Below are 14,120 nucleotides of genomic sequence, written 5' to 3' on the forward strand. Positions count from 1 at the left end.
TGTTTTGTTTTGTTTTAGTTTTTTTTTTTTTTTCATTTATTTATTTATTTTGAGAAAGAGAGAGAGGAAGTGTGTGCGTGCGTGTGTGTGAGCTGGTGAGGGGCAGTCAGAGAGGAAGAAAGAGAACCTCGAGCAGGCTGCACAGTGTCAGCACAGAGCCTGATGCAGGGCTCGATCCCACGAACGGTGAGATCGTGACCGGAGCTGAAATCAAGAATCAGACGCTTAACGCTAACGGAGGGGGCCACCCAGGTGCCCCTCGTGTTCCTTGAAGGCGAGGACTGTGTTACATCCATTTGGTTCTCAACAACTTAGTAAGTGATAAATGTTGGTGAATAATAAATCCAGTCCAATCTTTCAGGCAGCGGGACAAGACCCTTCTCTGAGTACATTTTGTATGTGATCCAGAGTAACAGCATAAATCAGTGGGAGAAGAATTTTCTATGTGAAGAATTTAGCCCTTGGTAAACAGAGGGTAATTAGCTCCACCCAAATGGAGTGAGAAGCAGTTTCCGTGGACATCTAAAGCAGTAGCTTTAAGCCAGTTCACATTTACTTCTTGGACCAGAGAAAAAAAATAACCCAGTAATTAGGTAAGGGGTTGAGACGAGAAATTTAAGGGCTGGAAAATGGTGTTTCTCTGAACTTATGAGCAGTATTATTTACGACAAACTTTGAAATTAACCTTGTGTATACTTGTAATTTGCTACATGGAAACCACATTTGGGGTTGTGGCCCAGCATTGCAAGAGGTTTACCCTCAGAAAAGAGGTAGACATTTTGGATTCTAATGGTAAAAGCTTTATCCATGAAAAGAAAGAAACAATTTATTTCATACTTTGGGAGCTTTAATATTCTCTTTCTCTTCATCACTGTCTGCTTTAATGAAATGCATGTCAAGGTTCACCTAATAGATTCTCTTTTACTTGAGCTGTATTGTGCCCCTAGTTTCTGATGATCTCCTTCTATCAGATTTATATCAGCATTTCTCAAAGATATGTTTCCAGATACATGGGGAAAACGGACAGAATTTCTCCATGGTCAAATAAATATGGGAAATATTATATGCCCTATTCCCTTCTAAGACAGTCTCCGTGGGTATTAGCAAGTTAACGACTGAGGGTGTGTGTATGTGTGTGTGTTTGTGTCCCGTGGACGTCCTGTAGACCTGGCTGTCTGCAGAACATTCTCTGCCCATGTGAAACTGGCATCTGCTCTGATCTCAACCATTTGTTCTGCTGATTTTTAGGATAGATTTCCTATGAAAGCCTAGAGATTTCTACAACATTTATTGTCTGTGTTAAGTCTGATTTGTATTTCCTGTTCAGTCCTGGGTTCTATTTCATTATTTTTTTTTACCTAGAGAACTCCACAATTTCTAGTCTAGAACCCCTGCTTAAGATCTAAACTTTTCCTTGCCCTAATAACCTAATACTGTCTGGATGAGAACAGTACACAATCAGCGTGTGTGTGTGTGTGTGTGTGTGTGCGTGCGCGTGTGTGTATTCATATATAACAGTAGATGTAGATATAGATATTTGCTTCTATTCTTTTAATGTTTCCATAACTCTCAAATCCCTGAGTGTTTTATGTCTTGACCAAAGCGATGCTTGGATTCTCCAATTCATGCCTTCTTATTTCATCATTATTCTACTCCTGCAGCAGATTGGTTTCCAGAAATTGCAGAGGGCTTTGCTGGCAGAGTAACTTGCTATACCTCAGTACTTTGTCGGTATCTCTCTTGGCCATTCAACTCAAGTGGTCCCTAGACCCTTATCCTCTGTTGGGCCACTGTACCATTCTCCATTCTTTGTTTTCATCTTTTTGTTGAGAGACCAAACCGAGAGCTTAGCTTTAATTAGTGTTCTAAGCATCTGGCTTTATATTATTCTTTTGTGTATATCAAAATAAAAACTTTGCTATGGAAGTTTTGCTTAAGAAGTCTGCATCCTGTTTATAGATCCCTTTACTGGTTCCCCTAACCCCCAGTGGGAGGAAGGGGGGGTGGTGTTTTTTTTTTTCTATCACGGAAGTGTTTGATTTTTTAAATAGTTATACATGTTGATTTTAAGCCACTTATGAGAATCAGATAAAGGCAGTGCTCCCCAGTTGTTATTTTCCAAGTGTTTTCATATCATTGCTGTATTTATTTTTAGAAACACAGCATTGGAATAATGAATATGCTCGTTTAGAGATAAAGAAACTGAGGTAGAAAAGTTAAATGTTTATCAAAATGAAGGGCATGTTCCCTTGTGAACAGTGGAAATGTCCACATCAGGTCAGGCTATTAATTTCATGGTTTAAAGGAATTTCTCAAACAGTCAGAGGGAGCCAAGTGGGTCAGGGCACTGAGGGTCAGCCTGAGGGTCAGAGAGACCAGAGGCTTAATTATGGCTCTATGTGAAGTGGAGCAACTTAGTTAATCATTCGGAACCTGTTTTCTAGGCTGTAAAGCGAGGTAGGGCTCAAAAATATACATAGATGTGCATTTTGCTCAACTATGACTTGATGTTTAATTTATCGTAACTTTGTGAAGTTCTCTGCTGCATGGGGAAATAAGCCTGCACTCTTGCGTGGGGAACAGTTAGCCTTACATTGACGAGATAGGGGAGAGGATTAACAGCCGATAAACCAGAAGAGGGACAGACTGTTCATTTTATTGAAACTCCCATGAAAACAGATGAAGTCATTCAAGATTAAAAAAAGAAAAGAAGGCTTGCTGCCTTTCAAAAGGAGCCGAGAATTGTCAAAACAGAGCGAAGTGCGAGATCATTCCAAATTAGTATTGAACTGGATGTGTTTAAATTAGCTTCGTGCCAGCCTGCTGCCTAGCAACCACAGTATTTGTCCTTGCCACCCCGTGGGGAGCCACAGGGCATCTAGTGCAAGGGAGGACCACAAAGGCTGCTTCGCCCCATGCAGCAGCGGCGGTAAGGGAAACAAACACGTGTTTCTCCAAAACGTCAAGGAATCCCTTTCGGTGCTGGCTTAATCTGGTTTCGAAAATACAGCCGGTATTTCTCAAAGTGCGGGCCAATAACTGTATGCATCAGAGCCACCCGGACAAAACTGGGGCGGGATTGTCAGGGAGAAGACTGAGGGACGTGTTCCTTCCAGAGGGCAGCCTTAGTAAAGCATCCTCCGGGCACTTACTGTCAAGGTTAAGAGGCCAGAAGCCATTGCAGGGAGACAGCAAGGGTGGGGATATGCTGGCTCTGTCTCTTCCCACCTGTATGACGCCGAACACCTGCTGAATCTTTCCCTAAAAGTCGCCTCATCATTACAAGGTGGCTGCTGCTGTAGCATCTGCTTATAATTACTGCAAGAAAGGTCTTAGAAGTGTATCTGGCACGAAGAAAGTAGTCAATAAACGTTAGCTGCTATTACCTACCGTGGTCAAGACTTTTGGCCAGCAGAATTCTCTGAGGTCATTTCTCAGTCTTAACCCAGCTTTCTGGTGACCGCTTTCTTTTTATTTGCTGTCTCCAGGCTTGGGTATTCATGTTCTACCACCATCACGTGGTATTTGTAACTGGGATTTCTCTTCTTCCTACCCTATAAGTACAGGCTTCCCTTTATTTATATCCTTAAAAGCAAGCAAGCTATGGCAGTTTTCACAGCTAGTGATGCAAGAAAAATTCTCAGGTTAAAAAAAAGAAAAAAGTTTCTTCCCAGGCTTCCTCTTCTTTCTTCTCTTTTCTTCTCTCTACTTTAGATCCATGCCGTTGAGAAAAACATAGCGAGTCATTTACGTTACCCAGGTAAATGCTCTGTCCTGAGACGTGCAACACAAAAAGTACGGCAGATACCTGGGATCTACGGTAAAAGACACTGTACTTGACTTCTCTTTGGAGCAGTTCTTAGGAGAAAGGGGAAGCTGCGGGTGGAAGTTAGAAATGGAGGAATAACCCCAGGCTGCAAGTAGTTGAAAGGTAGGAACAAAGTTAACGGGAAGAAATTTCACCCCAGGGGAAATAACAAGACACAGTCAGATTTTGTGGCCAACCTGTTCTCCACCGAGGTTGACATTCTCAGAGAACTACAGAAATAAAGGGGGTCAACCTGGCCATTTGAAGTCGTGGTACAGAAGTTCAGGAGAGCAATGACAAAACTAAAGACATCTAAGACCCCCAGAATAGCCTTAGAAGTCTCCAGTGTTGTACTCGTCTTCTTTTTAGGCTGCCTTTTCCCTGGAAAGTGGTTAAACCTGACACCTTGGCTGCATCCAGAGATTGGGGGTGGGGCTTCTGAATCATCCTGAGATTTAGGACTTAAGCTCATGGGGCCCACCACGAAGGCATACCAGATAATAAAACAAGCAGGTGGGAAGAGGCAAGGGCATTAGCAGGCTGGCCACCAAATCCAAGGTCTCAAAGCCTCGGGGAGCAGACACCCAGAGCAGAGGCCTAAGAATCCCTGATTCATGTGAGAGCAAGTTTTTCACAGCCTAAAACAGACTGCTGGAAACCTGGAAATAGACAAATACCCAATGCACCCAGAAAGAGGTAAAAAGATCATGACATGAATAGTCCCTAAAATCGTGGAGATGTTTATTAATCCACAGTAGTTTTATTACAAGTGATTATGAATGGACTGTATCAGATGAACTTAACTGGCTTCTATGACAGGCAGACAAGCCCAGTGGTTGGACTCATAAAGTGAAATGCATAAGGGATTTTGATCATTCCATATGACATTTTCATTACCAAAGTCAAATTATAATAATAAAAAAAGAATCTGATATGGTCTTTAAGGCGGCTTGCAACTCTCAGAATAAGGTTGGATTTGAACGTTTGGAGACAATTTTACAAGAGACACTTGGGTGGCTTCCAATTCTGACAGCATTTTAAGATGTATTTCCACTAATTTTTTCACAAAATATTTTTTCACCACAAAAATACCCTTGTAACACAATACAGAACATATAAACTGAGATCCAATTTCCTCTCTTCCCCTTACAATCCCAAACTTGTGACATAACCAATGTTATGAGTTTATTCTACATTTTTCATACTTTTTTAAAGCTTATATAAATAAGCCATATTTATGTATATACTTACAGGTTTTATACCTTCAAGATATCATAGTATATATTCTGCAACTTACTTTTTTCTCTTAACAACATACCATGGGCATCCAAGCTAATATATTTATTTATTTATTTACTTATTTATTTATTTATTGTTTATTGTTTATTTGTTTATTGTTTATTTGTTTTTGAGAGAGAGAGAGAGAAAGAGAGAGACAGTGTGAGTGGGGGAGGGCCAGAGAGAGAGGGAGACACAGAATCCGAAGCAGGCTCCAGGCTCCGAGCTGTCAGCATAGAGCCTGAGGCAGGGCTTGAACTAACGAACTGCGAAATCAAACCTGAGCTGAAGTCGGATGCTTAACCAACTGGACCACCCAGGTGCCCCCAAATTACGTACATATAAATGTATTAGCTTGGGAGAACCTGGGTGACTCAGTCGGTTAAGCATCCGACTTCAGCTCAGGTCATGATCTCACGGTTCGTGGGTTCGAGCCCTGTGACGGGCTCTGTGCTGACAGCTCAGATCCTGGAGGCTGCTTCAGACTCTGTGACTTCCTCTCTCTCTCTGCCCCTCCCTCACTAGCTCTCTCTCTCTCTCTCTCAAAAATAAAACATTAAAAAAAATTAAAAATAAAATAAATACATCTAATTTTTATTGGTTACATATTATTTTAAAATACAGATGTGCCAAAATTTATTCAACCCCACTCTTACCAATTGATATTACAATTTGGTCAGTGCAACAATACTTAACCTTGTAATTATACTTTTATGCTCTAGTGTTTTTTTAATAACACACATGTTACACATGTATATGCACTACTTAAAAGGTACATCAGAATTACATCTGGGGGCCTGGGTGGCTCAGTCAGTAAGCTTACTTGACTCTTGGTTTCGGCCCAGGTCATGATCTCATGGTTTGTGAGTTTGAGCCCCACATGGGGCTCTGTGCTGGCAGTGACGAACTTATTTGGGATTCTCTTTCTCTCCTGTCTCTCGGCTCCTCCCTCACTCATGCTCTTTCTCTCTCTCTCAAAATAAATAAATAAACTTTACAAAAAAGAATTACAGAATTACATCTCAAAGGTTACAGATATGTATTATAAACACTGTATGATAATGTTTATTTCCCATATTCCCACTGTCACTAAATATTACTCATCTTAAAATTTTTCTTCATTCAAGTATCATACATCATATTTGTTTTAATTTACATTTTCATGACTGTAAGTGAAGCTGGCAACTTTTTGTGCCCCTCTCTTTGAACTGTGTGCTCCTGTCTTTTGCTTATATTTCCTTGTGTTATTATCTTTGTATTAATTTGTAAGAGTTTGAAAATCAGGAATGTGGGCATGTGTCGCAAAAGATAGAAAGAGTTGCAAATAATTGCTCTGATTAAATATTTCCTTTTGACTTCATTTATGGTACCATTAATCATATAGAAATGAAAATTTTTTATTTGCTTAAATCTGTTTCCCCTAAATTTCCACTTAAAATGTTTTCCTGTAGTTTCAATATTTTTGTTTTTAAAATTTAAATAGTTTTTATCCACTTGGAGTTAATTTTTATGTTAATGTGAGCTGGAGTCCTAACTTTATTCTCATCCAGAATGAATAACCAAGTGGTATTCATGAAATTGTCTAACCTGAGAGATATTTGAGAATTTGAAGTGCCATAATTTGTCAGTTGGTATGTAACCGTATTTACTTGGATATATTTCTAGATACCCTATTTCATTTCACGGATTTATTTTTTTATTCCAGAATGGAATAAAGTGGAAAAAGATGGAGAGCGTCACAATGTTTTTAAGCTAGCATTTTCTTTAATACCAAAGTGAGGGAAGAGAACTAGAGCTAATTTCACTCATGAATATAAAAGCAAAAACATGAAATAAAATATTCGCAATTTGAATGGAGTATTAAGGCAATAATACAATTTGAATAAGAAAGTTTACACCAGAAATACAAATATGGATCCTGCGGATCACAGAGCTAAATTTCAGGGGTAAGATAGCATCAGAGATACTAAAGGCCTATCCCTAAAACCAAAAGTAAGACAGGACGGGGGCTTCTGGGGGGTTCAGAGGTTAAGTCTATGACTCTTGATGTCAGTTCAAGTCATGATATCACCGTTGTGAGATCGAGCCCTGCTTTGGGCTCTGCACTGACCACGGAGCCTGCTTAAGATTCCCCTTCTCCCTCTTCCTCTCCACCTGCACCGAATGCATTCTCTCTCTCTCTCTCTCAAAAAAAAAAAAAAAAGAAAGAAAAAAAGAAAAAAGATAGGATGCCCAACATGAGCATTATTATTTATTATTCAATCCCTGATTTCAGGGATATCAGATAATAAAATGAGGCAAGAATTAAAAAAAAAACCTATACAGTTATTAGGAACTAGGACGATTTTAATTGTTTGCAGATGATATGACTACACACTTAAACATCAAATAAGAATGATAAATGGTCTTTCTATGTGCAAAAAAATAAAGTAAAAACGAATGAAAACAAAAATTATCATTACAAAGAACTATTAGGATAAGGAAGATTAGTGAGGTAGCCATATATATTCAAAAGCCACAGTTTTTTATTTTTTTAATTTTTTTACATTGATTTATTTTTGAGAAACAGAGTGAGACAAAGCGCGAGCCGGGAAGGGGCAGAGAGAGAAGGAGACAGAATCTGAAGCAGGCTCCAGGCTCTGAGCAAGAGGTCAGCACAGAGCCTGACGAGGGGCTTGAACCCACAAACTGTGAGATCATGACCTGAGCCATGCTCAACCGACTGAGCCACCCAGGTGCCCCAACAGTTATTTTATTTTATTTTTTTAATATCAGCAATGTAAAGCAAAAAAAGGAACTGGATTTAACAAATTCTCACATTTTCAACAAAGCTATAAACTTCTTGGAAATAAATTTAACAACAAGCTGAAGATTTTTACCCAAAAGTGCAATATTTTAGGGAAGAACATTCAAGAAGAATTGGTTGAATATTCCTGGTAAGGAATTCAGGCTCATAAATGTTTCAAATCCTACCTAAGTTAACACATATTTACATATTTACTGAAGAATGTTACTAGACCTTGTCTCAGTGGTTCTGATTTTCTGGTGTAGAAAATGATTTGCCAACTCTTTTTTAAACTGTGATGTCCTACCAGATAGTAAGACTTCCTCTAAGGGGGTGCCTGGGTGGCTCAGTCGGTTAAGTGTCCGACTTTGGCCCAGGTCATGATCTCACGGTTCGTGGGTTCAAGCCCTGCGTCGGGCTCTGTGCTGACAGCTCAGAGCCTGGAGCCTGCTTCAGATTCTGTGTCTCCCTCTCTCTCTGCCCCTCCCTAGCTCATGCTCACACTCTCTCTCTCTGTCAAAAATAAATAAACTAAAAAAAAAAAAAGACTTCCTCTAAGGTGACTGTAAAAAAAATATTATGGTACTGATGTCACATATATTATTTTTATCAGTCAATGTGAAAATAGCATACTCAGATATCATGATGTTATCTGAACCTGCATTTTTTCCTTTTTTTTTTTTAACTCCTTAGAAGGTAGTGTAATTTAATGTAATCTTTGGGAAATAAATATGGAATTGGAAAAAAACTCGTAAATAAATCTATGGCAAAGGATTTGGACTGAATAGTATAACATAAAATGTGCATGATTAATACAGATTGATATAATATGTATGCTAATAAAGCTAGCTTATATTCGTACACGTATGTTTGAGAGCTGAGAAAAGGTTTTCTTATTAAACTAAATCCTAATTGAGGATACACCATTTTCTCTCAGGATTCTGTTTGGCCTGTGCTGAATTTTCTCATTGCATTTTCCGTAAAGGAAGGACTAGCTTCATTTATTCATTCAACAAATATCTTTTAAGTAGCTGCCCTAAAGCATCCCTTAGTCTGCTTAGAAGAAGGAGCAAGGTTGTAGGCCTCTCTTATATCATCAGAATGCAAACAAATGCTATACCAAAAGGTTTTTATCATAGCCACAGGTTACCATTAACTATTTCCATAGTTAGTACTTGAAAAAAAATGTATCTCTTAACATAGAAACTCTGTTATCCAAAATTCTCACATACGGTGGCCTTTCCCACAAGTCAGTCTAGGTAAGCAAAATAAAATTATCCTCTGTTAAGAACACACAAATATTTCTCAATGTGACGATTTTAAGGGAAGTAAAAACAAAAGAAAAAAAAAGCCCCAAACTTGAAGAGTCACCACACAATGAAACATAATTAACAGGAGAATGGAAAGCATCTAGACATGATGAGGGCTGAAAAGGAACAGCTCATCATCGCATCTGGAATTCTCTACTGAAAAGGAGAGGAAGACAATAATAAAAGGGAGCTGTGTGGAGCCCCCCCCCCCCCAGGAGAAAACAGAGTTTATAAAGTAAAGGATGGGAAGCATCGCATTTACCTCTTTCACCAGCAAATTTTCCGCTTTGTGTTCTGCGTCTTCGGGTACCGTTGAGTACAGTGTGCGGATATCCCAAGACACGGTGGCCGTCTGGGGAGGACAATGAAAAGAAATGAAGTAAGCTCTCCAACCTGGAAGCACCGAGTAGACCACCTTACCGAAAACCCAATAGAAAAGTGCTTTAGACCTTAGCATCGGACAGTAGAAGAAGACAGAGAAATTTACATCTCTAGGAGACAGAAGCCAAACCTCCCTGAGATTGCCTCTGCCAGCATCCTTACAAGTACTGGTTTATCAGAGGCTCATCGCGTAAAGCTCTTTCACTTCCCTGCAGGGAACAAAAGTTGGGGCATCTGTATATCTTGCCTAGCTTATTTCTATTGTATCTTTTGTTGTTGTTGTGAATCCCGAGATACAGTTGAAGTGAAAGAGAAACCTTACAAAAGCATCAGTATTTTAATCCTATTGTAAATAGTTTCTCGAGGTTCCACAAGGTAAATTTAACCCTTTTAAGAAGCTCTGAGGGGCGCCTGGGTGGCGCAGTCGGTTAAGCGTCCGACTTCAGCCAGGTCACGATCTCGCGGTCTGTGAGTTCGAGCCCCGCGTCGGGCTCTGGGCTGATGGCTCGGAGCCTGGAGCCTGTTTCCGATTCTGTGTCTCCCTCTCTCTCTCTGCCCCTCGCCTGTTCATGCTCTGTCTCTCTCTGTCCCAAAAAATAAATAAACGTTGAAAAAAAAATTAAAAAAAAAAAAAAGAAGAAGCTCTGAGTGTGTGTGTGTGTGTGTGTGTGTGTGTGTGTAGCCACCATTTTAGGGGTGAGAAGAAAGAAAGGATGTTCAGTAAACCTGGATCTTGAGGAAAAAGACTCATGTTTTTGGTGTCTTTATTTTTGTTAAAATAAACAAAATGTTTTCAACTTCAATGCTCAACAAACGACTTTGCAGTAAATGAACAGACATAAAAAGTAGTAAGACGTCCAAAACAGGATTTCATAGATTGTTTCCTCTTTATACGACATATAGTCCTCAGCTCCATCAAGCTGGGGGAAGCATGAGACACCCTAAAAGCAGTGACTTTCCATCACCAGCCACCAGCTTTCTTTAGTCTGCACTCCGTGGCTTTCCAGAGGCGTTGGGGTGACCAGTCTGTTCACATCCATGGCACCAAACAGCTGGGGTCTTTCCTTTTGTATATCCCCAAATCCACAAATGATTCATCAGAGTTTCTAAAGCACAACCTAAAGTTCCTTTGAATTGTTCTAGATGAAGGGCATTTTCCCTAGACTCATTAATGAAACAGATGAGATTCCCAAGACCCCTCCTTAGTTTTGGAGAAGACGGGTAGGAAAGGGGTCCAGGGAATGGGCTCCTCCGAGAGCACAGCTTCTGTGACAAGCTCTACCACCAAGGGCAGCATCATACCTGTTCTTCTAGTCCCAGACTCATATTTTCTTCAAATCCTCCTTTTTCTTCGCTCTTAATATAAGCTCCATGAGGGCAAGAGCTTTGATCTCTTTTGTTCACTGCTCTAACCTCCGTGTCCGGTGGGGCATTTAAATACTTGTTTGTCGGAAGTGTTGAGTGTGTGTGTGAATCGGGATGGGTGGGTTCTGTGCATATGTGTGTGCGTGTCTTCGTGAGCGTGTGTGATTAGGTGTAGTGCACGAGCGTGTCTGTGCGTGTGCGTGAGGATGATGGATGATGGTGTGCGGTGTTTGCGTGTGCATACGTAGTGTCAGTGCGCGTGTGGTGTGTGTGTGTGCGGCATGTGACCACATGCATGTCAGTGCACAGGTATGCTGTGTGAGTGTGTGCGTGTGTGCCTTCACATGCATAGTTTGGACGCTGCAAAAGAGAAAGAGTGTCATGTGAACCTGACAAAATCAGAGGATAAAAAATAATGAGGAAACAAAGTTCTAGATACATCCTAGGACAAAATTCAATGCTCATCCTAAAATGCAGTGTAGACGGAGCTCTCCTGATCCATGCATCTGCCCCAGGATGTCACTGCAGTTGTGTGAACAGGGTGTAGAAGTTCTCTGAGGCCATGGCTACCAATCAAGCCAACTGTAGGTACACCCACGTGAAGTACGATAGGGCCGATTTAGGACTTAGTATTATTTAGATTTTACATTTTTGATTCCTTTTGGATTCCCACTTTCAAGTTGCTTCTTATATGTTGTGCACTCTGTTAGAAGATAAACAGTACATAAACTCTATTGGAAGTCTGGAGTAAAAGATTAAAATCCATACCTAAGTTGAGTTTTTGAGATCATTGCGGGATTTCAATTATCTGGGTGTAACTTGTTTCCTGTTTGGGTAGATAATTCTCAGATACACAGTGTCACCTGCTTGGTGTTTACAGGGTACATTATATATTATAATCTACTGGCAAGATCAGGATTTTTTTTCTCTAAAAAATTTTATATTTCAGTCATTATTTTAGAATACATTTTTTATACAAAAAAGCAAAATATTATTCCTATTTCTCATTATCCCATGCAGTCTCTTATTGGTTTCTTGCTTTTTAAAAAAGTAGTAACAGCTGCTCTAAAATATTCCAAGTCTGATGGAAAGCAGAGTAACATGGCTCAAATGTAAATTTCTTAGGAAGTTATACCCAGTGCCCCACTAAGATCACTGCTTTCTGGTATAATACAGTCAGGATACTGAACTGGCTTAAGAAATTTTTTGTTTTCTTTAATGGTAAATTTCTGGATATGGACTCAGGATTCAAGTAATAATGGTCACATAGCTACTTGTAGTAAAAATAGAGCCCCGATACATAATACATACGTAATGTATGAGATTGGAAATTCACTCAAGTTGGGATTTATAAAAACTTTATGATCATGTGTATAATCACGTGTACCATGGCTATGAGTGATTCCTGATGACCTCCAGTTATGAAATCATGTTCTTTTTTTTTTTAACGTTTATTTATTTTTGAGAGAGAAAGACACAGAGTGCGAGTGGGGGAGGGTCAGAGAGAGAGAGGGAGACACAGAATCCAAAACAGGCTCCAGGCTCTGAGCTATCAGCACAGAGCCCGACGCGGGGCTCGAACCCACAAACGGCGAGATCAAATCTGAGCCGAAGTCGGATGCTTAACCGATTGAGCCATCCAGGCACCCCTCGTGTTGATTCTTAATAAGACAACTGGGGCTGAATCACCCTCACGTAACCATGTGTTTTAGATTCAATCTAAAACATTATTTTACAACTTGCATGGACTTACTGTACATCTAATCCCTTGCACAGAATACACAAGGCATAAGAAAAGAAATGCATATATAATGAACGCCTGTGACATGCTATTGATCTCAGCTATATTTTGTTGTGATACTGGAACATGTGGCTGAAAAAGCAGAGAGCCTCCATAAAGTATCAACTTTCAGAACTGTGGCACTTCTGCTGATGTCTTATTTCTTTAATGTGTCTCCACTGAAGCAAAAATAAATTCGTCAAATAAAAAGCGAAGTATGCAGTCATATTTGTTAAGGGGATTAATATGGTTACAAAGAATTTCTTTTCTGAGAATTAGATGCTTTCAGACCACTACAAATTGCCTTGGCCACAGCAGACTTCCTGTTCTCTTTTATAAACCTCCTGGTTGACAATTAGTAGAGCTCAATTGCATGAAACGGATCTGAGACAGCACTGGAACTGAGCCGCAGTCCTCTTTTGGTGGTAGAGTTTTATAAGGGGCCTACTGTCCAGAGATTAGGCATTTGGAAACACGAACTGTCATTTTATTTATGAAACGAGGCATGCAGGCTTGTGTTTATAATTTCAGGTCCATGCTATTCAGACATCTTCGACGACAGCCCTGTCACTTTCTGGTTCCTTCCACTCTTTAGTGGGCAGTCTCTGTGGCTTTGTCACAGCCACCATTCTGCTGGCTAAAATGACCACAGAAGACTTCATTCTAAGCACATCATGGCCATTTCGCAATTGGCCCAAAGCCACCGGTCAAAGTCTAAAAAAAAAAATGAGGCTGATTTTCCTATCCTGGGCCTGAGCAAAGCTTCCTGACAGCACTATAGATCCCAGCTGCTCAAAAAAGAGAGCAAAAATGATGCTGTTTATAGTAATTAATCAGTCTGAGCTTGAGAATTCGACAAGTCTTACAGTAAAGTCTATTAACAAACATTTCCCGATACCTTCCAAGCTAAGCACGTGTTTAAAAATGATCTTCACCTCAATTTCTCAGATTAAGACACCGATACGGCCTTATATTCTAGTAGACACTTATCCTACATTAGTTGCTTGAAAAACATTTTTTATCACTTCCAGAAGAGTGTTGTCATGATTTTGTTTTATTTTTTTTTAAGTACGTCAGAATATCACTTTAATACCTTTGTTGTGCCCCCCTACCAATAATTCCCTCTTCGATCATTCATTTATTTTACTTTTTAAAAAACATTTTTATGTTTCTTTATTTTTGAGAGAGAGAAAGGGAGAGAGCACAAGTTGGGGGAGGGCAGAGAGAGAGACACAGAATGCGGAGCAGGCTCTAGGCTCCGAGCTGTCAGCACAGAGCCCGACGTGCGGCTCGAACTCACGAACCGTGACATCATGGCCTGAGCTGAAGTTGAAGGCTTAACCAATTGAGCCACCCAGGCATCCCTCATTCATTTATTTTTTAATATGAGTTAAGGTCATGCACAATAGACAT

The 14,120-nt window shown here is 40.0% G+C and overlaps 1 protein-coding gene across 16 annotated transcripts in view; it reads right to left on the bottom strand.

Moving 5' to 3' along the window:
* DOCK10 (dedicator of cytokinesis 10) overlaps nt 1-14,120 on the bottom strand; it is a 271,379-nt gene that overhangs the window by 132,979 nt on the left and 124,280 nt on the right. For all 16 annotated transcript variants that reach the window (XM_045034551.1, XM_023259740.2, XM_023259739.2 and 13 more), the window contains exon 3: nt 9,444-9,533. In XM_045034551.1, the coding sequence (XP_044890486.1) occupies nt 9,444-9,533 (90 nt within the window). The remainder of the gene's footprint in view (nt 1-9,443; nt 9,534-14,120) is intronic.

Source organism: Felis catus, chromosome C1, assembly GCF_018350175.1.
Source record: "Felis catus isolate Fca126 chromosome C1, F.catus_Fca126_mat1.0, whole genome shotgun sequence".
NCBI lineage: Eukaryota > Metazoa > Chordata > Mammalia > Carnivora > Felidae > Felis > Felis catus.